General features: G+C 34.8%; 1 protein-coding gene across 1 annotated transcript; it reads right to left on the bottom strand.

Moving 5' to 3' along the window:
• Positions 1-11,628: 11,628 nt before the first annotated feature.
• On the bottom strand, positions 11,629-12,832 carry LOC137942713 (uncharacterized). Its single transcript, XM_068788448.1, has 2 exons — positions 12,442-12,832; positions 11,629-12,311 (listed from the first exon to the last, which is right to left on the bottom strand). The coding sequence occupies exons 1-2, from the start codon at positions 12,670-12,672 to the stop codon at positions 11,859-11,861; spliced, it is 684 nt and encodes a 227-aa protein (XP_068644549.1). The 5' UTR covers positions 12,673-12,832; the 3' UTR covers positions 11,629-11,858.
• Between the last annotated feature and the right edge of the window lie 12,898 nt (positions 12,833-25,730).

Raw genomic sequence — 25,730 nt, 5'->3', positions numbered from 1 at the left:
GTGGCAGATATGGATTGAAAACTCTAACCTTTATCAAGGCTTGCAACTCTGATTTCAAGAACCGTTGATTTTCTACACATAAAACAGTTTAAATCAGCAAAAGACAGAATCAGTTCCCTCTTCTGTTATAAATTATTTTTATACCTGATAAAGGTCTGATGCAGCTTCTTTAGAGAGAGAGAGAGAGAGAGAGAGGGAGAGGCTGGCTTTGAAATCTCATTGGTCTGATACATGAAAACTCGGCAGGCTATCTTAGCAGGAGGATGATACCAGCCTGCCAGACGAAAAATGTGCCTCTTGAGGTGTCTAAAGCTTCTCAAAACACTACCCAGAATCTGGCAGGCCGGCATCATCTCTCCTGTAGGTAACCTTCGACTCCTGTTCTTCTGTGCTTTGCTGAATTCTGAAGGAGCCATTGTGCTTATTTATGGTAATCATGGAGGTACGCCTCGCTGGGGTGACGACAAACCACATAAATTATGCCAAACATTAATTAAACATACAGCCATCGAGTGAACGGAGTTGTGGATAGGATCGAATCGCAACAGCAGCAATCGTCATGCTCCGGACGTCATTCTGCCTGTCTGGGTCTCTCTGCGTTTATTTCTAAACAAACATTGGTGGAGAGGCTCCTTTCAAAAAATGTGGATGGACTTTTTATGCCAACGTATCAATACAAAGCAGTTGGATCCTATTCAGTGACAGGGACTGAAAGGGAGAACCTCTCAAACTTTCTCCTCGGTGAATTTGGAATTATGATTTCTTTTTATCCAAAAGGGATTTCATTAGAGGATACTAGGATTAGTAGCTAAGTCTCTTAAAGGGATTCCAGCCGGATTTCTTCCCACATGGAACTTTGAGTTCAAGAGCTACAGATTGTTTCCAAACTGCTAGAGTGAAGCCAGAGAATCAGCTGCAAACCTTGGCACCAGTCGAGCAAGTTTTTAACGTGTCTGCAAATTTGTGATTGTCAGCCCAGGTTCGACAAAACTGTAGCGTTTAGCTTTTTCACAGACACACAGACACACAGAAAGAGAGAAAGAGAGAGAGAGAGAGAGAGAGAGAGAGAGAGAGAGAGAGAGAGAGAGAGACATCCTTGTCTGCTCTTTGATTTCGCTGAATATTTAATGGAAGCACGGTAGGCTACCTTAACAGGAGGATGGTATCAGCCAGCACGACGATAAAAGTACTTCTTGAGGTGTTTATTTAAAGCCTCTGAATATAGTAGCTAGGATCTGGCAGGTCGGCGTCATCTCTCCTGTATGCAACCTTCGACGCCGGTTCCTCTGCCGCTTCTCTGTTGAAATTTGGAGGATCCAGCTTGCTCATTTGAAGTAATCATGGAGATACGCCCTGTTGAGGTGACAAATGACATAAAATATGCCTTAATCAACAATTATTAGTAGCCATCAAGCGCGGAATTGTGGAAAGGATCGAATCACAGCAGCAGCGGCAGCAGGAGTCGTCATGCTCCTTACGACTTTGAGTCTGCTTAGAGTGGTGGATGAGCTCTTTTCTGGAAGAAAAAAAGTGGGTGGTGGTTTGATGCTAACGTATCAATGCCAAGCAGTTGGATCTTGCAAATTTTAATTATTCAGTTTGCAGTGATTGAAAGTGAAGAAAGGGTTAGGATGTGCAGAAATAAAAAGAAATAGATATTTTGAAACAGGTGGTTCAAGTGAGACTCATTCGCATTGGGGTAAAAGGAATCACTAGGCTTTGAGATATATAGCTCTTCTTGGTTGGATGAATGGATGTCTATTTACTTCATATGAATAGATCTATTATCTGTTTCAAGATATATGGTCCCCATTCCATTTTGGTTAGGTGGTTGAGAACTAGTCCTTGGTATGAATTGTAGCCAGTCTTATAAAACCCGAATTGGACTAGTTGGTTGAACTTGTTTGGGCTAATCAATAGGTCAAACGTGTCACCAATTAGTTGGAATATTCAGGAAGGGGAATCTCTCAGTAGTGATGGTAGAGGAGTTGGGAGTACCAAAGTCCTAAGATTGGAGTTTCTAGTAGATATTGAAAAATCCTTTTCATGACCACTAAGTGAGATTCTCTAAAATTAGATTGAAATCTAGCATATAGGCATATTGGAATCATGATATCTACTCTACTAGCTGATAAATAGAGTAGGGAACCTATCATACTTCTAAATTTTGTTTTTATGTATGGTCCTACCTGTGTTGTTCGAATCAAGCTTTAAAGACAAACTCATGGGTATTTTAGATTTTCAATATTGAATATTTTTACTAATCCTTTAGTGTACATGAACTGATTTATGAAACTTCACATTCTTGATTTGCATAACTTCAAGTCCAAGGAAGAATGTGAATTTACCCAAAAAACTCAATTTAAATTTATTCTTCATCACATTAGCAAATTCTTAACATAATAAAGTGTTTTTGGAACCAAAAATGATATTGTCCACATAGATTTGGACAATGATCAGATTTTGATCTTGGTTCTTGGTAAATAAAGTCTTATCCACACTACCTTATTTATAGCCATTTTTTTACTAAAATTTACTGAGTCTTTCATGCCATGCCTTAGGAGCTTGCTTTAACCCATATAAAGTTTTGTGCAATTTGTATACATGATCAAACTTGTTCATGTCTTCTAATCCTTCAGGTTACTCTACTTAAACTTTTTCTTGAATGCACTAGTTTAAAAATGAATTTTTTATGTCCTATTGGTACAACTTGAATTTCTTATGATAAGCATAGGCTAATAGGATTCTAATTGCCTCTAGTCATGCCACTAGAAATATGTTTCTTCAAAGTTTATTTCGTCTTTCTGGTTGTATCCTTTGGTAACTAACATTTCTTGCAATTTGATTTTCTTCATTGGCTTTGTTCATACAAACCCATTTGGTCCCTATGACTTGTTGATTTTTGGGTGTAGATACAAAGGTCCAAACTTGGTTTCTTTCAAATTGATTTATCTTCTTTTGCAATGCCATAATTCAAAACTTATCCTTTTTTTCATTTTGGCAAAGCATTTGGGCTCTAATTGAGAAACAAAGGTATTATTGGACATAGCTTCACGAGTTGTTATTCTTGTTCCAATTCTGCTTTGAGGGTCACCAATTGTTTGTTCTAAGGGGTGATTTGCCATGAGCCTAATGTTCTTTGGCTACATAGGAGTCTCTTCTTAATTATTTGTGTCATTTGGGTTCTCATCCAAGATTTTGTTCTTGGGGTTGAAATTTCATGGATGAGTCAAAGGGGTTTTCCTCTTCGTCATTAGAAATTGGAGTTGGGGTTGGGGTTGGATTTGATGAATTAGATTCGTCAAATTCAACATGCACTGACTCCTCAACTCTCATAGAAGTCTTGTTGTATATTCTATAAGTTTTGCTATGAGATGAATAACCTAGAAATATTATTATATCAGCCCTATAAGTAAACTTCCCTTATTTTCCCTTGGTTCTTTGAGTACAAATTTCTACATCCAAAAGGTTCTAAATTATGTTATGTTAGGAAGGGTGCCTATGTACAACTCATAAGGAGTTTTGTTGAGAAGAGCCTCATGCTTACTCGGTTTACGATGTAGTAAGTTGTGTTTACGGCCCAGACCATAGTCTATGTGGCAAATTGTATGCTTGTAACATAGCCCTTGCCATTTCAATTAGAGTTTTGTTTTCCTCCTTAACAACACCATTTTGTTGAGGAGTTCGAGGAGCTGAAAATGTATGGTCTATACCATATTGTGTACATCCTCGAAGTGTAAATTTTAAATTTTTTCTCCATGATCACTCCTAATCTTGACAATGCTACAACCTTGTTCTTTTTTTTTAACTCTTGTTGATTTCTAGGGCCAACACAAAAACACAAGAGACCTCAAGGGAAGGAGAGAAGAGAAGAATTCTAGCTCTTAGGAGAGAAGAGAGAAAAAACCAAAGGATAGAAAGAAGAAGAAAAGTGAGAGAGGTGTAAGGACGAATTTGAGCTAAGTGGAAGAGGATTGAATGCTCTACCCCATACCTTGAGGTTGTATTTATAGTTTTGGAAAGGTGTTTACAACTACTACAATGTCCTTCCCTTCAAAAGGAAAATGATATAAGATGACATACACCAACTTGCATAATTAAAATTCTATGTTATCTCTATGTGAGTTCTCTTTATTTACTAGTCATACCACCCCTATACATGTGGGTGTCTTTTAACAACTCTCACACATAATTTTGTAAAGGTTGGAAATGCATCATCCTTGTGAATTAGGAAATCTACCCATGTGAACCTAGAATAGTCATATATAATCACTAGGGTGAGATGTTTTCCATTTAGGCTCAAGGTTCGAGTAAGCCCAACTAAATCCATATGGATTAGTTGTAGAGGTCAAGAGCTAGAGACTATATTTTTGGCTTTGAACGATTTTTTGTGTTACTTTCCAAGTTGGCAAGCATCACAAGCTTTATGCCTTAGAAAAGCTTTATCTGGTAGTCCTCTCAAATTTTTTTTCCTTACTTATCTATTCAAGGAATTTATTCCTATATGTCCTAGCCTCTTATGCCATAACCAAGACTCAACAATTTTTTACCTAAACAAACAACACTGGTTGACAGTAAGTTAACTTTGTTCACAACAATGAGATTTCTATTTCTATGTCCTTCTAGAACTAGTTCATCATTCTCACTTTCCAAAGCACTTGTCCTATTCAAATGATTTTTTTCCCTTTATCACAAAATTGACTAATGTTAAGTAAATCATGCATGAAACCTTCAACAAAATATACATGTGACATAAGAGAGTTGGAGGTACCTATTTTTTCAATTCCTTTGATGGTACATTTACTATTGCCATCCAAATGTAACATGACCTCTATCTTTCTGTGCAAGTTCTTTAAACTTCTTCTTATCACCAATCATGTGCCTCGAACACCCAATATCCAAAATTCATACATTCTTTTGTATTTTAGCTCAAAGGCATGTCTACAAACACAAAAAAGACTACCCCTTAGAGATCCTATGAAGTTGGGTCCCTATGGGAAAACATTTGTTCCACTAATTTATTTGTGCATCCAAGTTTGTTTGCCCAAGGACTTGTGAATTATCACAACCTTATCGTTTGTTTGGGGTACCCACTTTTGTTTTATACCATTTGCATTCTTAATTTAGAAAATATGAGCATAATGACCCAATTCATTGTAATAGCAACAGTAGATGTGAGGAATGGGACTGAACTTCTGCTTTAGCTTCTTTTTGTTCTTGTCCACATTCTTCCTAGGTGTGTTCTTATTTTTTCTCAAAACTCAATCTATCACAAGAAAAAAAAATTATCACACTTTTTTGCCTTGAAGCATAAGCCACATGATTCTCATTATCTTCCTTCAAGGCAACAAACTCACTTTTGAGCTTGGCAATCTCATATCTTTGAGCATTGCATTTTGCCTTATACTCATTTAGACTAGAAATAGGTTTTTCAAGTAAAAGTTCTAATTCATTCTCATAGTCAGAATCGCTTACCTCTTCCAAAGTAGTGGAATCTTATTTTCTAAGGTCATGAGGCTCACATCACTCTCTTCTTCTTCAAAGAGGCTAGATTCATCTTCCATTGCATCTCAAGCTAAGAGCAACACTTTCTTCTTCTTGTTCTTTGGATCTTTGCTTGTGAATGGGTAACTTGCCTCCTAAGGTTAGGCACATGTTTCTTCTATGCTTTGATTTACCATACTCATAACAAACACCAGATTTCTTAAGCGATTTTTTATTTTGACCCTTCAATTGGCTTCTCCTAAAATTCTTCTTCTTTCTATATATCTTTTGAAGATGCCTAGATAATAAAGCTTACCTCATTGGAGCTGTCTTCACTAGACCCTTCATCGGGTTTGGCATTAAGATTAATGTTTCTTCTTTTGGGTTGCTCTTCATCTTTTTCTTTTGGTTTCACCTCATAAATGAGGAGGATGCCAAGTACCTCTTTCGAGCTCATTGTTTTAAAGTTCTCATTTGCAAATGGCAATCTTCATCATATCCCATGATTTAACTCATTGATTATGTGGATGAACCTAGAGTTTATGCTAGCTATTATTTTTCCCAATTTTATTTCGAATTCATCATATTGGGTGTAGAGTAAACTAATCCTAGAGTCATTTCCCCTTGTAGTTCCTTCATGGGCCACTTCCAACTTTCCCAAATTTCTTTGGCGGTCTTACAGGTGAAGACTCTATTGTACTCATTGGGACCCAAGACACATAGGAGCAAATTTATGGCCTTTGAGTTTGTGCTAAGTTGGTCATTATCTTTCATATTAAATCATTGTACTCTTTTGAGATCAAGTGACCATTTTCAAACTTTTGTGGCTCAAATGGCTTATTCTTGCTCATATGCCAAATGTCTAAATCTATGGATTAGAGGAAAAATTATATTTTTACCTTCCAATATCCGTAGTTCGTTTTATTAAACATGGGGGGTTAGTTGACTGATTGTCCTTTGGGAATAAGCAATTTGTTTTGAGAAACCATGAAATCTAAATGATAAAATCAAGTGAGATTTTGATTTTAGAAATTTAATGGCTTGCCTTGATACCAATTATTCACTCAGGTAGCTTTTCAAGAGGGGGTGAATTGAGATATTGCAATTTAAAATTTTATTGCTCAAGTAAAAATTAAAGTCACAATTAAATAAATATGCACACATTACAAGATTTGAGTAGAGACAATTTTTATTATTGATATTCACCACCCAAGAACCCTTGTTAGGAAATTTTACTAATAAGCTCTATTAGATGGATAATTATACACAAGAGATTTGGCTATCTTTTAAGCCTCATATAATGCTCAATACTAGATTTTTATAAATCTCCCATGAAATTGTACAACTAGATTCTAGCTTTAGCAAGCCTTCCTATCTAGATTTCAGGTTCTTAATGAACCTATAAGATAAGGAAAAAAAATATACCCAAAAAAAGGTGAACTTACACCTTTTGCATAAGGGAGAGTCAATCTTCTCTTAGCAAGATCCAAATTTGTAATCTATCAACACAATAGAGAGTGTAGAAGAGCTTGAATTAACTAGGATGCTCAAAATTTTTGAGAGAAATGATGAAGATTTGTTAAAGATAGAGGTTTTCTCTCAAAAAAGGGTTTGAAAAGTGATTTCAAGTAGGTGGCTATTGAATGCTTAAAATTTTCAAGTTAAATGTTCAATCAATTGTCTAAAGCATGTTTTATGGGGTATTTATTAGAATTCTTGTTAAACTAGTCATCTATAGCCATTTACATAAAGTTGAAACACTCAATGATCGATCAATAGAAAGTTATGATCAATCAATTGAGTGTAACAACATTATTTTTTGAGTCATTAGGTTTATTGATTGATTAATGCAATTTGAAGCCTTAAAAAAAATAAGTTGATATGATTAATCGATCATTCGGTGAAGCTCTATTAGAGCAAAACTAAGTAAAATCAATCATTATAAGAAGTCTAATCAATCATGCTTTATGCCCCTCAAAGGTATGGTTTTGTCTAACTGATTAATCAAACACGGCATTGATCAATATGCCTTATGTTTTTTCAATGGCTGGACTAGGTATGATCGATCAATTTAGTGGGGTGAATAGATCATGCTTTTTGGCTCATTCTGAGATAACCCTAGATTATCAATCACTCTTTATATTGTTTGCCAGTTTCCACTTTGGATGACTGATCCTTACCAGTAGTATGACTAATAATCTAATTGCCAAATTTCTAAACTAGGATTCTAAGCATGATAAAATTGGTCCTAAGGGTTTCTAACAAGTTGAAAATATTAATATGTATCTGAAAAACATGTCTTGAAAAGTATTTGCCATAAAGCTCTTAAAAGTCTTCTTTTACCTTGGATTGAAATTTTGTTGATAATTCTCTTACATGGACAAGTTCTTGAGTTTTAACTACTTGACTTGATTCTAGTCTCCATTCTTTATGTAGGTGTTTCTTCAAGATGACTTAACACATCTTTAAACTTGAGGTCTTGAGATGTGTTTATTGGTTCATTTACAAAGACCTTGAAAATTGTGTCTCTAGAAGGAAAAATATCTTAAATGCTAAATTTATAATTATCAGCACTATTAAGTTTTGTTATCATCAAAATTTAGATGATATTCAACTCTAAGTCAACAACACAAGTCATAGGAGACAATGATTTTTTTCTTGATGTTATCCTAATGGTAGTCACTGCCCAAGAACCCTTGTTCGAGAAAACTCCATTAATTTGTGCTATTTGCTGAAATTCAATGAGATTTCATGCACTTTTTAAGCTGTTTGTAGTCTCTAATTACACAAATTGATTTGTCTCTAGAGATTCAATATAGATTACATTCTAACTTTAGTAGGTACTCGCTTTTTAGATTCCAGGCTCTAAAAGACCATTTGTTCTAGTTTTAAGGTACTAGATAATCTATATCAAAGAAAGTATAAAATATAAGAAATAAAATCAAATTTGAAAATTTCTTTTTGGTGAGATAACCCTTCTCCAAGTGAGATTCAAGCCTCCAAATGTTATTCATAATAGATGAAATGTGTAGGAACTTGATAGAACTTTGAATACAAAGAATTAGAAGAAAGATTGGAAGATTTGGGCATTTCTTAGGCTTTTCTTTTCAAAGGGGTAAAATCTTAATTGAAGCTCAAATTTTTTTTTCTAGAGATTTGGTATATAAGCTCAACTTTTGATCCTCTAAGAGTTTGGGGGCTTATTTATAAGTTTCTCATCCAAACTAGTCATTTTTTGCTTGTTAGAAACAAACTGCAAAATATGTTGATCAATCATTGAAAAGGTATGATCAATCAACCATGTACAACAACCATATTTTAAGGTTCCCCAAGCCTATTGATTGAGCAGGTCATCAATCCAAGAGTTTTTAAACTTTTACGAAACTTATTGATCAGTCAAATTGGTTTGATTGATCAATCATGCTTTAAAACATCTTTTTTGTAGCATTCTTTATGATCGATCATGTCGTATAATTTATTTTGTATTGCATTCTAAGAGATTTACCATTGGAAAATATTTGTATGCATTCGGTTAAAAGATGATTTTGAAAATACTTCATTCCCTAGAGCTCAATAACATAAATATGTTTAGGAATTGAAGTTTGGTTGGCTATCTACTTATAGAGCTAGAGTTATTGATATTTTCTATTTGACTTTGTTTCTAGGTCTTCAAGTTTTCAATCTTCTTCCTTGTATAAGTTCTTCTTCAGTAATAATCTTCAATGTGTTTTTTTTTTTTTTTCACTCTTGACTTGCCAACTTGATTGATTATTCTTTCGTCTTGAGCTTATGCCATAGACCTCATAATATTTGTGTCGGAAGACATGTGTCTAAAATACATTGATAATATTGTTAGTAGCATATTTTTAATCTACCCACTTTGTTATCATCAAAATAATGGTGACTAACATAATTTCACTATTTTTCTAACAAACTCCTTATAAAGCGGAATCCAAGAAAATAGAAGAAAATAATGGAAAATTACAAGAGCAACCAATTTTTTACTTCAACAACCCAAACGCTTGCATATAAGGGTCTTTAGGCAAGTCTCGCTTCCCTACACATGCCCATACACTCCCAAAAACCCATCTATAGATACTTCAATTCCCTTCAACAAAGAACAAAGGGAAGGCCAAGTTAGGACATTTACTAACAATTTAGCCCATATGCCCACTATCTACTTGCTTTTGCCTTCCTGCTACTTACTTCCTAGTATCAGACCCATTTAAGTTACCAATCCTCTCTTCTTCATTTCATTTTTGTCACTGATTTCTTCTTTCAACGATTTTTTGGTTGTCCTAAATTCTCGCCCATCCTCCTTCATTTCTGCTCTCACCATCCCTCCTTGAACCTGAAATATCCCCATCCCTCTCCATAAAAGTTTCAACTATGTTTCCAATATTTGCGATTGTTGTCTCCATATAAAGGATGAGTGGGACATTCTCTAGTTTTACCCAAACGTCTAGATGGGAGAGTTCAGTAATTTTTGGATCTTTTGTGTGTCTCCTTTGAATGAGAACCTTATGTGACAAATATCTTTATGAATGTACTCTCAAAGGCTCATTCAGGATCAACTTACAATGTCATTCTCTAAACTTCATGTATACAACTAAATAAGAGAAGAATTGCGATACAAACATAAAAGGAATCTCAATCACATAAAATTACATAATAGAACTAAGTCCCACATGTCCCTTATAAGCAATGGGTAGGTAGACCTTTGTCAATAAATCAATAATCATTAATACAGTGTTGATGTGTTCCACAACCACTTTGTTTGTTTTGATATATTATCGAATAGCTAAGAACTTAATGTCAATAAGCTTACTATAACTTCCACTCTTATACCAAATATTAGACTAAATGGATTTCTAAATATAACATGAAATTCATAATTTGTAAAGGAAAATGTAAACAGTCACTTACCTCCAGTCATGGCAATCAATTTCCAGAAGAACATAAATTGGTTTGTCTATGTAGAGGTTCCTCTATGGAAAGCCACATTCTCTTTGTTAGACCAGATTTGTGGAACTTTAATTCATCTTTCTCATTAAAAGAGGAGAAGTTGTAACTAGTGGGCAGTTACAACTATCCACTTCTTCCTACATCTAAGGAAAACAACTTCCTAAGAATGAGTCATATTTGAACTGTGTCTAACATTGTATTCTATCTTTCATGGACCAATCAATATACAATTTGCATCATCTTCATTTGATAGAGAAAAAGGAAAAGCTTGCCTTCAACATCCCCAACCTCCAAAACTAAAACATCGGCCTTCGACGTCATTCAGAGCTGATTTTGTCACTGATTTGCTTCACAGTCGGCGTTTCTTCTTGTCAAAACTCAGTCAATCAAGTGTACTCGAACCTTCTTTTTGGCAACATTTGCAAATGTGGATCTTCTATCATCACTAGCTAAGAAGAGGAAGAGAAGTTGGAAATCCTCTATGATATACTATGAACACCAAGAGGAAGGCTATCGACCAATGAATCGGGAACCACCGCAGTCCAGTAACTAGGCCCGCTCTTGAGAGCACAAAAGATGTGGGGGATAGTGTCCGGTGCAAAGAAGACGGAGACTGTTATATAATAACAAGGGTAGTCATGGTTTGGATCACTTAAACTTCCAAATACAATCATTTTTATCGTAATATAATGATTAATTAAAGAAAATATATTGTTATCATTGGAACCACATAATATATCTCATTTTGGTTTATTGAGTGGGAAAATATAATGATAATGTTGTAAAATATTTCACTCTAAAATAAAAAAATGACATGATGCCACGTAGACCTATTTCGCTGTCGTGGCATGTTGACCAATGCCTATTTTTTAAAATATGGTATTTTTTAAACAAGTTTTTTATTTTGGTATTTTTGTAAATGTCCCTTAAATATATTGAAAAAGAAGTTGAAGCCCGACGAGAGTAGGCAGGTACCATATCAACCATGGCCCCTTCATAGAAGAATTTATCTTGCTCGAAGTTTTCTTGGCTCAATACCAGGCTGCACCGTATTAGCCGGAATCATTCTGCCACAGACTAGAAAAGGAAGGAGACCGCAGCACAATGATTGTTTTTTTCAAAGATTTAGAGTTCTGATGATCGATCAGTTTTGTCTTATTTTTCACGTCTGTGCGGAAATATCAAACAAATATTCGATCTTATCTGGAATTCGTCCTTTCTGAAAAGCATCCTCACTTTTTAGTTTTTACAGTTACTGATTACAAGTGATTAGTTACTTGGATCTTTACCTTTGGCTCACATGGAGTCCCTACTCTCGGCCTCCATTCTTCCGACTTGCAGCGCCCTCTGTGCCACTGAGATCAACCCTAAATACCTTCCATGTTCAGACTGAATTTTACTATTGGTGATTACAGGACCTCATCAGCCACCGTCCTTGCCCAGAAACGGAGATGCTTCTTCATGTCCGCTCCTGATGCCTCCGAGATCGGTGGCATCCTCAGATTCAGCAACGGAGAGTTGGGTCTGTTGATTAGCCAAGCCTCTGACAAATACGGTCTCGTTATTATCTTTTTCTTCTCGCCAAGTTTCAGCAGCCCGGGAATCACACTCGTCACATGGTCAGGCTCTTCGTCCTCTTTGAAGATGAAACCCAGATCCATGAACCCTTTTACCTCCTCCTTCTCCAGCTCCGCAAAGGTCTTGCAGCTGCTCATCGTCGGTAGTCTTCTCCTCCTTCGCGCTTGCGCACCAGGCGACGAAGACAAGGATACGCTTTTGCTCGTGGAAGACGCTGGTTTCAGATGTATCCGTCGGTGCTTTATAACAAAATCAGAATTCTCGGGTGTTTTTGGCTCCTCCACCTAATAATTTATCACCAATCGTCATTGCTCATCAGTTTTCAGTCGTTAATTAATCATGGCCTAGTATCTGTAAATTCAACAATTCCTGAAGTACAGTTCGACAATTCTTCCCACAGAAATTCGTTATTACCTTGGAATCGGAAGAAGTATCGACGTCGTAGTTGAGCGGTAGTTTGCTCTGCTGCATGAGTGTTGCCGGAGATGACACCAGCAGCTGCAGCAGCGGCGGCGATGGCGATGGGATTTCCGATGTGGGTGCCTGTATAATCCCCTTTGTTGTCTTCAGAACGATGTTTTGGCGGAACCAGAGATCGTCCATGAATTGGAGGATGCTGGGTGAGTACTGGTCAGAAGCAGCCATGGCCGCGGCCAAGGAACCTCTGATCCAATCTCATAAACCAATGAGCAAGGAGGCGCTGACCGTATGTAGAAGATGGGGGATGATTCGAGATTCCCTATCAACAAATATATTTCTTAATTCGTTGAAAATGGACTCGCAATGAAAGAACAATAATGCTAAACGAAACGGGGGGTAAAACATTAGAAGCCGAGCAAGTGGCTGGGAAGGGTGTGGTCATCGTTCATGTACCTTCTCGATTTGTATTTTAGGAAAAATTAGAAATATTTTTATTAGGATACACACTTCAAATAAATCTTCAAATAAAAGCCTATTAGTGTTTTACTAAGAAATTAAATGGAATTTTTTTAAAAAAAATTAAGTAAACTAAATGGACCTTGGTTTATTGATGTCTCCACATGATAGGTAAAAATTAATATAATTAGATGAAATCACACTATTTTTTATACATTGACATTAGTATACACCTAACATTATTTGTTAACTACTTTGCAGACAACATCTCATGTAGTTTGTCCACACCCATCACTCTTTCCTAAACAAGAAGATCTCTATGTGCATTATTCATCATCTGCATTATGGATATTATCCGACACATATATAAAAGTTCATGGATTTGGAAAATTGTTTATAAGAGATATTCTTTTATATCATTGTAATCATTCAATCTAACCCAAACCATCTTCTTGTATTCAGTTGAGGTCATCTCCAACTAGTACATTGTGTGTGAGAAAACTAACATCTTATCCTTCGCACCTAGGATCCTTATCATAATTTTGATCAAACCAGTTGAATATGCTTTTCACCCAATCCAAGTATACTAAATAAAAAATTGATGTTTCATTATAAATATATGCTTTAATAGAGGAGCCTTTAGGTCAAGCTTTATTTCATACTGTATTTCTCAACTTGTGTAGAAACCTATTTGAATGACACAAGTTAGGACAGACACGAAAAAAGTAAGACATGTGCAACTATACAATAAGAAACCACTAATTACCTCTCATCGATATTACACAAGACAATATATTAATGCCTTTTGTGGTAGGTGAATTGCTAACTGCACCATAACATCGAAAAATGTGACTACAATAATTTGTTTTAACTAACACAATGTTATATCAATGGCAATCTAGTCTATTCAAGTAATCGGCCCTTAGCTTCTTCAAGCACAACTCATTGAATAATTATCTCATATGAATGATCAAAGTCATCACATTATTTGGCAGATAATTAGCACATAATAAAATGGGGAACAACCATTGCAACATTACATGGGAATCATGAGTTTCATGCTTGATAGATCGGGTATCATCCTTAACACACCATGCTATGTTCGAAAGCATACCCATCTGGAAGCTTCATTATCAGGAGCCAAGAACAAATCACTCTTCTCATCCAATGACATTGTGTATGATGTAGTTGAACTGAGTGTTTTCTAATTGTTCTTCATCAAGTCTAACTCTTTTCTAACCCTCATTTATTCAATGTCAAGTCTCGCCTTATAAGAGTCTTTTGACTTGTTAGGTGTGTTTCACTCTACGCCTATGATATTGTCACAAATGTTCTTTTCAGTATGCACATATTTAGGCTAGGAATTTTGGGAAAATACCTTTTTTTAAAAATTAATTAGGAAAATATCCATCGTTTAACCTTATTCATCAAAATACCCAATTTTGATTGGGTCAAAATGTTGACTTGCCATGTTGGACGGCCAATGAGCCACGTAAGCCAAGACTGCTAGCGTGGCATAAGTAAAAAAATGGAGTTAGTACTTTTCTGTTGCCTCTTATACATTGTAAGAAAGGGAGAAAAAAAGGAAAAAAGAAGAAATAAGAGGTGGCATGGTTTTAGGGCTGATGTGGCAAGGGTGATGTGACACCATATGGTGGTCAATGATGATGTGGCTAGTTGACTATTCAGCATGGTGACCAATAATAGTCGGGTATTTTACTAATTAATTATTTTAAAGGGGAATTTAAAAAATTCACAGTAGATTATGCCTTAACTTTAATCTTGATCAATATGTCAACTCAAAAAGTATTTTTTTTCTTCCAATTAGATGCCAAATAAAGACGTTTTCTATTCCTAATCCAAAAATAAAAAACTTAAGCATAGGTAAGTCAATCCAATTGTGACACAATGGCATCACCAGTAAAATGGATTGAGTGTTCCATATTCTATTCTTCTATTGAACTTAACCCTACTCTGACGCCAGGGATAATCTAAGGATAGATGTTGATGATGCCTCATATAACATTCTTTGCCTTTTTTTTAAACCTTTGGGAGCTAGCCTCATTCATACATACTGGGCATGCCAATTTCTTTTTTGTGTTCCACCCTAGACAATGAAACCATAAGCCAGGAAATCATTAATAGTTCATCGTAGAGTAGCATGAATCAAAGACACTTCACCTATTAATACATGTGTTTGCATATATTCGTCCACCAATAGCCCAAAATGGACATCAATATTATTTCGTGGTGATTTAGGACTTTGATTAAGCTCATAGCAAAGTAATTGTCCTTCACACACTTCAAAGGAGGCAAATATTATGGCATCAAAACCATTGGCCAAATGTTGTATGATGTGCTTATATGGCCAGACGGATCAAACGAATTACTGATGAGGCCAAGACATACTTTCCATGGATTGCTATCAAACCATAAGCACTTTTTATCTAATTCATGCCACCCTTTTGAGTCTATCGAATGTCTTAACGTCCAATTTATGTGGGAAGCACCTCAACATACCACCTCATGTCCATCGCTATATCTTTAGAGTGAACAAACATTGAAGGCATAGCTTCAGTGGAAAATTGACGCAAGATAATGTGAGACAATAGACTCTGCAAAGACTATGACATTATATAGCTTGACTCACTACATTGAGAACACTTGTCTATATTCTCGTATTCTTTCCAATATAGCACACAATTGTTCTTACACACATGTATCTTTTTATTATGAAACCGTAGGTAACACAAGAGAGTTTTTGCCTTGTAATGATTCCAAGGAAGCATCTCTGCCTTGAGGAAGATAACAAACATAGGAATTTAATTATTTTTCTCCTGAGTGGTTTATGTATAGAGAACATGTTGTTTTTTAGATGAGACTACAAAATGATTCAACTCCATATCATAGGAGTCAAGCACATATGCAAGAAGAAGTCAATCAAATTCAAAATTAGAACAATTGCCACTTCAAGAAACAAAAAGAGTCAAGGACAAGTCATAAAGAGTCAAGCACATGTGAAAAAGGCAAGAAAAAGAATTGGAAAAGTCGTTATATACAGTAGTTGGAAAGAAAACGTAGTCAATCACAGAAGCAAAGAGCCAAACCCAAAGAAGAAGAATTTCAAATTGAATTTGTGCTCAAACACACACACACACACACACACACACAAAACACAGAAAGTCAACTCCATTGGGAATAGGACAACCCTAAATAGCTAGCAGCAAGGCAAAGGAGTCGAACTTAAAAACAATAAGTTTAGAATTATTCAAAGAGTTAACTCATGTAGGAAAGACTAGTGTATAGGAGTCAACTACATAAAAAAGATTCATCCCAAGTTTAAGATAAAGAAAATGAAGGACTCAACCCCTACAAAAATGATTTGACCTTTGTAGCATAGAAGACAAATATGAAAATCCAAATTTTTTTAGAGAATATAACTTTAGTTGTGGTCTTCAATTTGTGTAAGTGACCTACCAAAATGATAAGCAACAAGTAGATTTTAATATTTTTTTAGTTGTTAGAATATATTCATTGATTTTTCACAAGAGGTATAAACAAGTCTGAAATTGTGCAACCACCAGTTTTTTGAACTAGGATTTTATCCTATAAATACCCAACCTTTTTCAGCCTAAACAATAACTCCACACATAAATTTTTCAAAGCTTCATTATCATCTTTAGTGATTTCTAAGTACCTGGATTTTGAAATTTGAGATTGGAACCTTTCACTCAAGATTAATCACAATAACAGCTAAGTATTTTTGCATTTACTTTTACACCTATTGAATACTATTCAAGGTGACTAAAGTTTTACTTATCCTTAATCTTTAAATTATTATTTTTAAAAACTTTTATTCGGTGAGCATTATTTAAATTTACTTTATATCTATTCTAGTATTATTATCATTTTGTAGTTCACCTACGAACTTGGTGTAACTAAACTCTCTTTTTAATTAGACATCTACCCATTAAGAGCCATTTGTAAACTTCACCGAAAAGATAGTAATATATGCCTAAAGGACAATCAGGTTGGATTAACTAGTTGTATTCTAAATACCTTTTGTGTCTAGGTGCTTGTACCTACTAATCATAAGTCTTAAAGTATTTGGGCAGGTGTTGTAATTGAATATTTGTGGTTCTTAGCAATAAATGTCGTTTGGCAATTCATAATAGAATTTTTAATTCTAGGGTAAGAGCTCCCTGGGAATGGAGTAGTAACATGAAATAATGATTGTGAACTACTATAAAAAAATTAGTTTAATGGATATGTTTGTCAAATTTTTAAAGAGTTAGATAACTTTGATAATCCTATTCAACCCCTCCTCCCGTATAGTAAGCTTGCTTTATTTCACATATCTTAGCACACTGTAAATCGAATCCAATTTATTTTTAAGCCAAGTGGTGAAAATAAAGCACCTATCTTGGAGTGTGGATTATAAGATTTCTTAGATAAAAATACTAGGTTGATTCATACTAGAGTAACAAATCGAGAATACTTGGGTAATTGTTTGACTAATAGAGAGTCACCCAAGGCCACCTTCAGCAGATTGATAAGAGGAATTACCAAAGTATTGTCTCTCCAATTGATCAAAGTGGATGCTAGCAATTTAGAACCAAATCCAAGTACTAATACCATAAGGTAACTGGTATGTAATATCCAAGAGTGACTTGCTATACTCTGTAGACACCCCAAAAGAGCATAATCTTTTCTCAATTATGTATTTTTATTTGAAGCTATGAGAAGGTAGGGAATGCATCAACACATGAGCAAGGAACGCTACTTATTTAAAAGAGTTTATTTTCTATGTCTTAGTGAGCAAGCCTTATCCCCACAAGGCTAGTTGTTCTAGTTGAGCATGGGTGGACTTATATGAATCCCTCGTAATGATTAAGATGGACATGGATTTCAAAATATGAGTTCAGAATTTCTATGTTGACATGAGTCAGCCACTTGAGCTATTACCACATAATTCAACAAGAAGTATAGATCAAGACTAATCACATTACTACTAATATGCAAAGTTTTACTTGAGAACAACCCATATTATTTCCAACAAAATTCAGATTGGGTTGGAAACTAACATAATCTTTTCTTGACATATCATTGGCAAAAAATATAATGTTCTTTAAGCCAATGATCTCTAAAGTACTAGTTTATATAGGATTTTGATTTTCAGATAAATTCCAAGTCTATATAAACTAATCAAGGATTGGTATATGAGGTTAAATGATGAAATTATTATTGAATCAATCCTCAAAACCAAGTCTCATATAAGAAATCTCCAAATTGACATGAATATCTACTATAAAGTCTCATTTGCATAATTCATGTGTCATATGCTATTAAGATCATTTTCATTTAGTATATATCTTGGCTAAGAGAATGTACTCCTTGTTCAAAGATCAAGTGATCTTGGGTACCCAAAATTATTTGGGTCCCATCATCTCAATATTGGAAAACAAATTTAGGCTAACCTTAGGAGCCAAAATTTCCTTCACAACATTCAACTTTGATCTTCTAGTTGAACATTCAATTGTACAATGGCTAGTGGTTCCATATTTATAACATGAATCATTATGCATAAGTGACGTTGTGACCTTTGTCACATTTTTCCTCTAAGAATTACATGATTTACTTTCCATTCTAGTCTCATGGGCCTTAGTTTCAACTTCCCTTTTTTTCTCATATTTTTTGTTTGATATTTGATTTATCCGAAGGAGTTAATTTTCCTAAAGTTAATTTCTCTAAAACAAGAGATAAGTTCAAAGTTTTTCTTTCAGCTACCCATTTGGGGGATTTTAGTTTTTTTTCCCTTCTTATTTTAAAATCCTAGAGCAAATTTATCACTTTCATTTCTCAACTCATGAACGTTTGATGAATAGGCAAGTCTCTCACATTTTTAAATGAGTCTTTCATTTTCTTCTCTAAGTTCTTCTAGCTTGGAGAAACAATCAACTTTCAAAGATTCAATCTCTTTTTTTTAATTATGAAAGTCGCTTTCTTAACCTCTTGTTTTGTTTTTCTTTTCTTCTAAGTGAGGGCGTAGATTCATCTAGTTGTCTAAGTTCTTCCTTATTTGGTTCCTTATAACTATCACTTTTTGAAGTCCCATCTCTATCTAAGATGATGTTTTCAACTAAACATGAATTCATACAATCTTCAATGCCTATAATGTCTTTGTGTGTAATGCACTAAGTGTGTGAAGAACTCCTAAAAAACATTACACTCTAGTTTATCCCACAAATCCTTAGTGGGTTTACAAGATGAAAGGAATCGACCAATTCATCATTTAAGGAACTAAGAATTAGTTCCATAGCCTTAGCATTACCATCAACTTTTGCTATGTTTATGATATCCAAATCACATACTTGTTTTGAAATAGATCTTTCTTTTAAATTTTGGGATGGGATGAAAGGTCCACTAATTATTGTTTACCATAATTTCAAATCCCATGGATTATAAAAAAAAATCATCTTAATTTTCCATCATTAGTATTATGAACTATCACACATGGGTATGAAATAGGAATCATGACCCTCTTGGAACACATTGTCTACTTGAGATGCCATAAAATCAGTTGAATAAAATAGAATGTAATTGTAGATTTCAAATGATTTAGGCTTGCTCTTATACCAATTGCTGGCTCAAGTAGCTTCTCAAGAACATGGTGAATTGAGAATTTAAATGAAAATTTAATCGCTTAGTGTGAAATGATAAATATGACAAATAATTAAAAGTCACACATCACAAGGAGATAATGATTTTTTATTCTCAATGTTCCCCTATCATGCTCTATTCAGTGAAATATACAAAGAGATTTAATCCAAGTGTGATCCCCAATTACACAATATAATCTCTTTTGAAAAGATTCAATACAAAGTATATTCCAGCTCTAGTGGGCATTCCCTTTCTAGATTTCAGGTTGTAGAATGTCAATTTTTCTAGCTTTAAGGTACTAGCAAACCTCTATTAAAGAAAGTTAAATTACAAATGAGTAAAATCAAATTTACAACTTTCTTTTGGAGAGATAGCCCTTCTCCTATTTAGATCCAAGCCTCCAAATATTTAAAAAATTAAACCGAAATGTTTAAGAGATTGATGGAACTTAATGCATATAATATGAAGAGAAAATGAACAGTTTAGGTAAATTTAGAGTCTTTCTCTTTAAAAGGGTAGAATTAAAATTTTAAGCCCAAAGATATCCTTCCTGAGATTAGGTATGCCAATGAAAGTTCAACTCATTGTCCTCTATGATTTTGAGGGCCTATTTATAAGTTTTCCAACCAAGCTAGCTTTAAATTTCCTATTTTCAAAAAACTATAAAAAGTGTTGATCGATGACTAAAAAAGTATGATCATTCAACCATGTATAATGACTATATTTTTTGTAAGCTTATTGGTTGATGAGGGCATCAATGAATGAGTTTTAAATCTTTCAAAAAAATGTCATTGATCAATCAACCAATTTTGATCGATTGATCATGCTTTCTAGGATTAGCTATGTAAGTCATGTATGATTGATCATGCAACAAAGTATGATCAACCATGTTTTACAATCATATATGGTAGCATTCTTTGTGATTGATCATGCTTTATAAGCTCTACTAGTCTGCATTCTAGATGATAGATCAAGCCCATGTTGGTTGATCAATCGTATCATATGTCAGTGTACTACTTTGATATTTAAGCATGATATAGGATATTCTAAAGGATTTACCAATTGCAAAAAAATTATATACATCGATTAAAACATGGTTTTGAAATATTTCATGCTCTAAAGCTCTATAACATAATTGAGCTTAAGAAATCGAGTTGGGTTGGTTATCTACTTACATAGCTAGAGTTTTTAAGATTTATTTTTGACTTTGACGCTAGGTCTTCAAGTCTTCAAACTTCTTATTTGTGTAATGTCTTCTTCACAATAACAATCTTCAATGATTTTTTGTTTAGAGTCTTGACTTGACAACTTATTGATTGTTATTTTATCTTAAGTTTTTTCCATATACATCATAATATTTGTGTTGAAAAACATATGCCTAAAATACATTTAATGATACACTTTCAAGCTATACATTTTGTTATCATCAAAATAAAAGAGATTGACATGATTTTACCTTTGGTCTAATAGAATGCCCTTACAATGCCAATTCACATATCTTATTTTTTAGTTGCAAAATATTTTTCTATGGGATGACCAATTATCTGAAGAAATCTACAATAATTTGAATCATTAGTCTTCCCCACATCTTGTATCCTCTTTGGCTCTGGAAATTGTACCATCTACTTCTTTAGTAGTTGCTCCAACATCACAGGCACATTGGAGTCTAAAAAGGGACAAGAGTTTGTTTGTATGTCCTTCAATGTAGGTTTTCTAACTTCTATCTTCATTGACTTCTTTTGGTCACTGCCTTTCTTTGGTTTATCTATGATTTTAGTAAGTATAATGTCATTGTTTATGTGAGATTCTAGATAAACCATTTGAGTAAAGTTTTGGGTATTCCTTTATTATGACTTTAGCCGTCTTTCCAAGGTCATCAATGGAAGCATTTCCCTCACTCTTTTGTTTGATGAGGATTTCCATGTTAAGTGCTTCTATAACTAACTCTTGAAAATGCTTGGGTTTCTAACTTTGGAAGAAGTAGAGTAATCCCCAAGGTATCTGTCCTATGCACATTGATATTGATTTTAGTCACAACTTGACGCTTTCTTTGCAATTAAGGCTTAGATTTCTCCAGCAGTTAATGTAGCCAGTCACTTTTTTCCCTTTTTGTTTCTTCATTTCGGTAAGCTCAATCAAGGTTACAATGAGATAAGTGCTAGGAAATCGGCCCAGGAAATCGTGCTCTGGTTACTCCCAGGTGACTCTTATGGCCGTTCAATGAACCAATTAAATGAATTTCCTCTCAAGGAGTGTTCAATGACTTCACAAGAAGGTCTCCTTTAGTGTCGACATTCTTGCAAGTCTTGTTGAAGAGGGCGATGTAATTTTTAAGATTTCATTACCATTGAATTACTAGAATTTTGGTGGGTGTACCCAAGCTACATCATGAGTGCTTGAATGCGTCGACTATAGAGCTTTATGTATGCTTAATATATTTACCCACAGTCAACTAGAGGATTTTTTTGAATGGCGTTAGTAATGATTTCATTAAGGGGTAATAGAGTCACCTTCTACTAGTTAGAATCCTTCTAACACCCATGCTACTTAGGAAGTGGATTGATGAAGTGCTTGTAGATGCTTGATTTTTGTATATCACATGAGTGGGTTCTCCCATATTAACTACTAAATGTTCTAACTTGTTCATGAGTTAAGCAATTTGGGCGTCTCGGGCCAAGATTTGTTTTTCCCGCTCCTTCATCGCCTAATGGAGTTCAAAGATTTGCTCCTTAAGAATTTTTGTTTGATTCATCATTACAGTAACTTTGATTAAAGATGACATAATGGGCGAATAAACCTTTGAGGGGGATGGAAGACTTGATCTACTAACCAAAGAAGTAGCATCATAGTACTTCTCAAAATGTTTGACCATTGTAGGCATTAGAGTTATTCTTAAAGAATGAAGTTGTGTCTTTGACAAATTAGTGAGAATGTTGTATTAGTGTGTCGTTACCATGCTTGAGTAACTCTAGCGCCCTTGAATCTTTTTTAGAGAGAAGATAATGCTTTGGTTGTTGTCTCTTCTTCTGAAAGAAGATTGGTTGGTGGAGTGATTCTTTGTCATCGCACAAGTGACTGGACCGACACGAATAACGGAAAAAGCATAGCCAAATGCCCCCTTTTGAGAGAAAGGAGAACTCTAATGTGTGATTGGCTTGAAGGCTTGTGGGTAGGTGGTAATTAAATGTGGCGCCTCATGCTTGAGTAATGAGGGGTCGAGTCGGCTATGTTAACTCCCTTTACTTTGCCATTGTCAAATGACGCCATTAGGTTGATAATGTGAAAGTGGAGGAGTAGAGGTTCTCCCATCAGATCTATCAAAAATGTCGAGGTACAAGGGAGCCGATCCGTGAACTGGCACAAGCGTAAATGCAACAACAAAAGAAAATTATAAAATTTCAAGTGATGTAAGGTTCACCCTCCAATTTAATCCTTTGATTCTATCTTCGTACACGAACTTGACCTCAACCTTGATTAATACGATAGATAAATTGGAACTTCTTTGATTAACTAATGTTGATTTATAGCTAGTTTCTAGTCAGTTATGACGAGAAGATTTGACCCCAAATTACATGTAGCAACTTCAAGGATAGTGGTAGAGTAGTTGCAAAGAAGATTATTTGTTGCTCTGAATCCAACAAGGCTTTGGAATAATTTAAAATTTAAGTCATTGGGAACATGATTCAAGCTTTTCTTTTCTTGCAAGAAAATTTTTTGATGCACTTGAAACTAGGAGAAATTCTCTAGCTATTTTTCTCTTAGAGTTCTTCCAAAAGTTCTCTCAAAATGATCCTCCAAACACCTAAGGGTACCTCTATTTATAGAGTGGGGGTCCACTTGCAATGGATAGATACATGTGGCAAGACTCTTTCCACTTTCCATTAAAATATGACACTTCACCTTATCCACAATGCCACTTTTTCTTTAAGGTGAAACTTTTCTTGCTTGAGTGGAGTTTTCTTTCGACGCAGTGTGTTACCCATGTGTCACCCAGCTTATGTGGTGCTTAGGTGGTGTCCCATTTTGATTCAATCTTACTTGTGGCCTCATTATAATCTAGTTCATTGTGTCTTGATATCGGTAATTGGCTTTGATTTTGATTGAAAATCTAATTTTGATCATTGAACAACCTTTTGACTAAATCTCCATACTTTGACCTTTGAGGAATTTGACTTAGTTGATCAATCAACTGGTGATCTGGCTCTTTCAATCTCGATCGTTGATTAATGTCCATGATCTTAATCGTCAACCGAGGTTCTAATTTTTGTTGATTAAAATTTTCGTGTCTATAGTTCCTTTTAATGAAAGGCATATAAATTTCCCCAAAACCTTGAATGAGTACAATTGTTTTCTATAAAAATTTCTTAAATAGTTTTTTTGTACTCAATTGGATGGGTAAAGCAATATAGTAGGTAATCAAGTAAAACTAACAGCCTCAAATTAGAAAATTGTCTCGAAGTCATACTTATAATTACTTGCCTCTATCTTTGAACAATGAGAATTCCAATTACAAAGTTGTATTAATTTGAACTCTTCAAAGAGTTAAAATCTTGTGATGACATTAGTCATTCCTAAATAAAGAGGCACAAAAGGAAAATCACTAAATTTACAAATATAATAGCAAATGGAAAACAACTTTGGTTCCTTTATAACTCACTTAATGGATGATGGCAGAATTAACTCCTTTTTTCGTGTGGACAATATTTGGTTTGGTCTTCCATAATGAAGTAACCTTTGAGGAAGCTTATGTTTTTTTTACACTTCAATGGGTCATTGAAGTGGAAGCTCTACTCCCACCAACACATCGTTCCTCAAAAGAAACAAAGTGAAGCATTGGCAGATAAATTTAAGTTTCAGAGTCATTGGATGAAACGTAGAACCCAGTAACATGTTTTAGTTTATACCATCTTGTTCTAAAACAAATATCATAAAAAGCAATTGTTCCAGTACACATTTCCTTAAAAAAGGTTTCAGACGAGCAAAAAAATCTTTACTTGCCTAGTGTCAACCTCAAGCTTGATTTAATACTTTTCTTTGATTTTTGTTTATTTTATCTATTCTCTGGATTGTTGGGATTGGTTATGAAACAATTAAGATTGTTCTTGGCTCAGGATTAATAGCAAGACACAAGTGGCTGGCATGAGGCTATGATCCCGCGATTTCCTTTGGACTGCAAAACTGCAAATTCCTTGATATCAATGAATATACCCATATGAAGAAACTAGTTCTCTAATGAGTTTTTCATCTTCTGTGTGTTTCGTTGTTTTGTAGCTGCAAGGTGATTTTTTTTCAGAAATGCATTCGTATTATTTGACAATGAATTATTATTTTATTTCAAAGTAATTTGCCTCAACGCATGAACAACATAGAAAAATACTTGCAGTGGAATGGATTTGATAATGGATTTAGGACATTTAATGGGTATAACATCCTTACTCAAAGCCTTAAAGATATCTAGAGGGATTCAATTTTGTTCATACCGTTCTTGGCACTGCTCTATTCATGGCCAGTCTCACAATCATGATTTGACGCCTAGACATCAAGAACCGGATTGAAACTCTAAAATCTCTGATTCATGATTCTCAAAATCTCCCATTTATATTTCTCTTAACTTCCAAATACTTTTTTACTCTCAATCTTTTCTCTTGGCACTAACGACTTAATTTTTTTTGAAATAAAACAATAGGTTCAATATTTCGCCATAACTTTGAGCATATCAGTCGGATGTTTCTTCACTACCCCTTACCATCTCTATTTAATGTAACAACACTAATCCCTTTAGTTATCGGATAAGATCCCATTGTATTTATCCTATGTTGTAATTATCTTCTCATGTAAATTTTATTGTTTATATTCTAAATTGTATAAATACAACCCTTAATCAATTGATAAGGGAGTGGTTTAGTTTAATATCTAATATGGTATCAGAGCATATCGATCTTCTATATCTCTTCCATCCTCTGATTTTTTTTTGTTTTGCTTCCTCTGCCTCTCCACTCGTAACTCACTCTCTGACATACCCTCCCAAGTTGAACCACCCGGACATTGTGCTCTCGATTCCATCCGCCTCGCCCTCTCCATCGTCGCATCGGGCCTGATTTCCACCCATCGTACCTCCAGAACGCCAGCTCTACCACATGGCTCGCCAGCACATACACGTGAGACTC

The sequence above is a fragment of the Aristolochia californica genome, unplaced genomic scaffold (assembly GCF_029961685.1).
Source record: "Aristolochia californica isolate CCGP_79_NKW_82.1479 unplaced genomic scaffold, dmAriCali1.0.hap1 SCAF_10, whole genome shotgun sequence".
In the NCBI taxonomy this organism is placed as follows: Eukaryota; Viridiplantae; Streptophyta; class Magnoliopsida; order Piperales; family Aristolochiaceae; genus Aristolochia; species Aristolochia californica.
Note: the sequence above shows the minus strand (reverse complement) of the source record. Positions and strands in the feature narration are given on the sequence as shown.

Excerpts from the sequence above, each read along its gene's own strand:
- LOC137942713 (XM_068788448.1), bottom strand. The coding sequence starts at position 12,672 with ATGGCTGCTTCTGACCAGTACTCACCCAGCATCCTCCAATTCATGGAC. Across the intron at positions 12,312-12,441 it reads ATACTTCTTCCGATTCCAAG|GTGGAGGAGCCAAAAACACC; the intron begins GTAATAACGAAT and ends ATAAATTATTAG.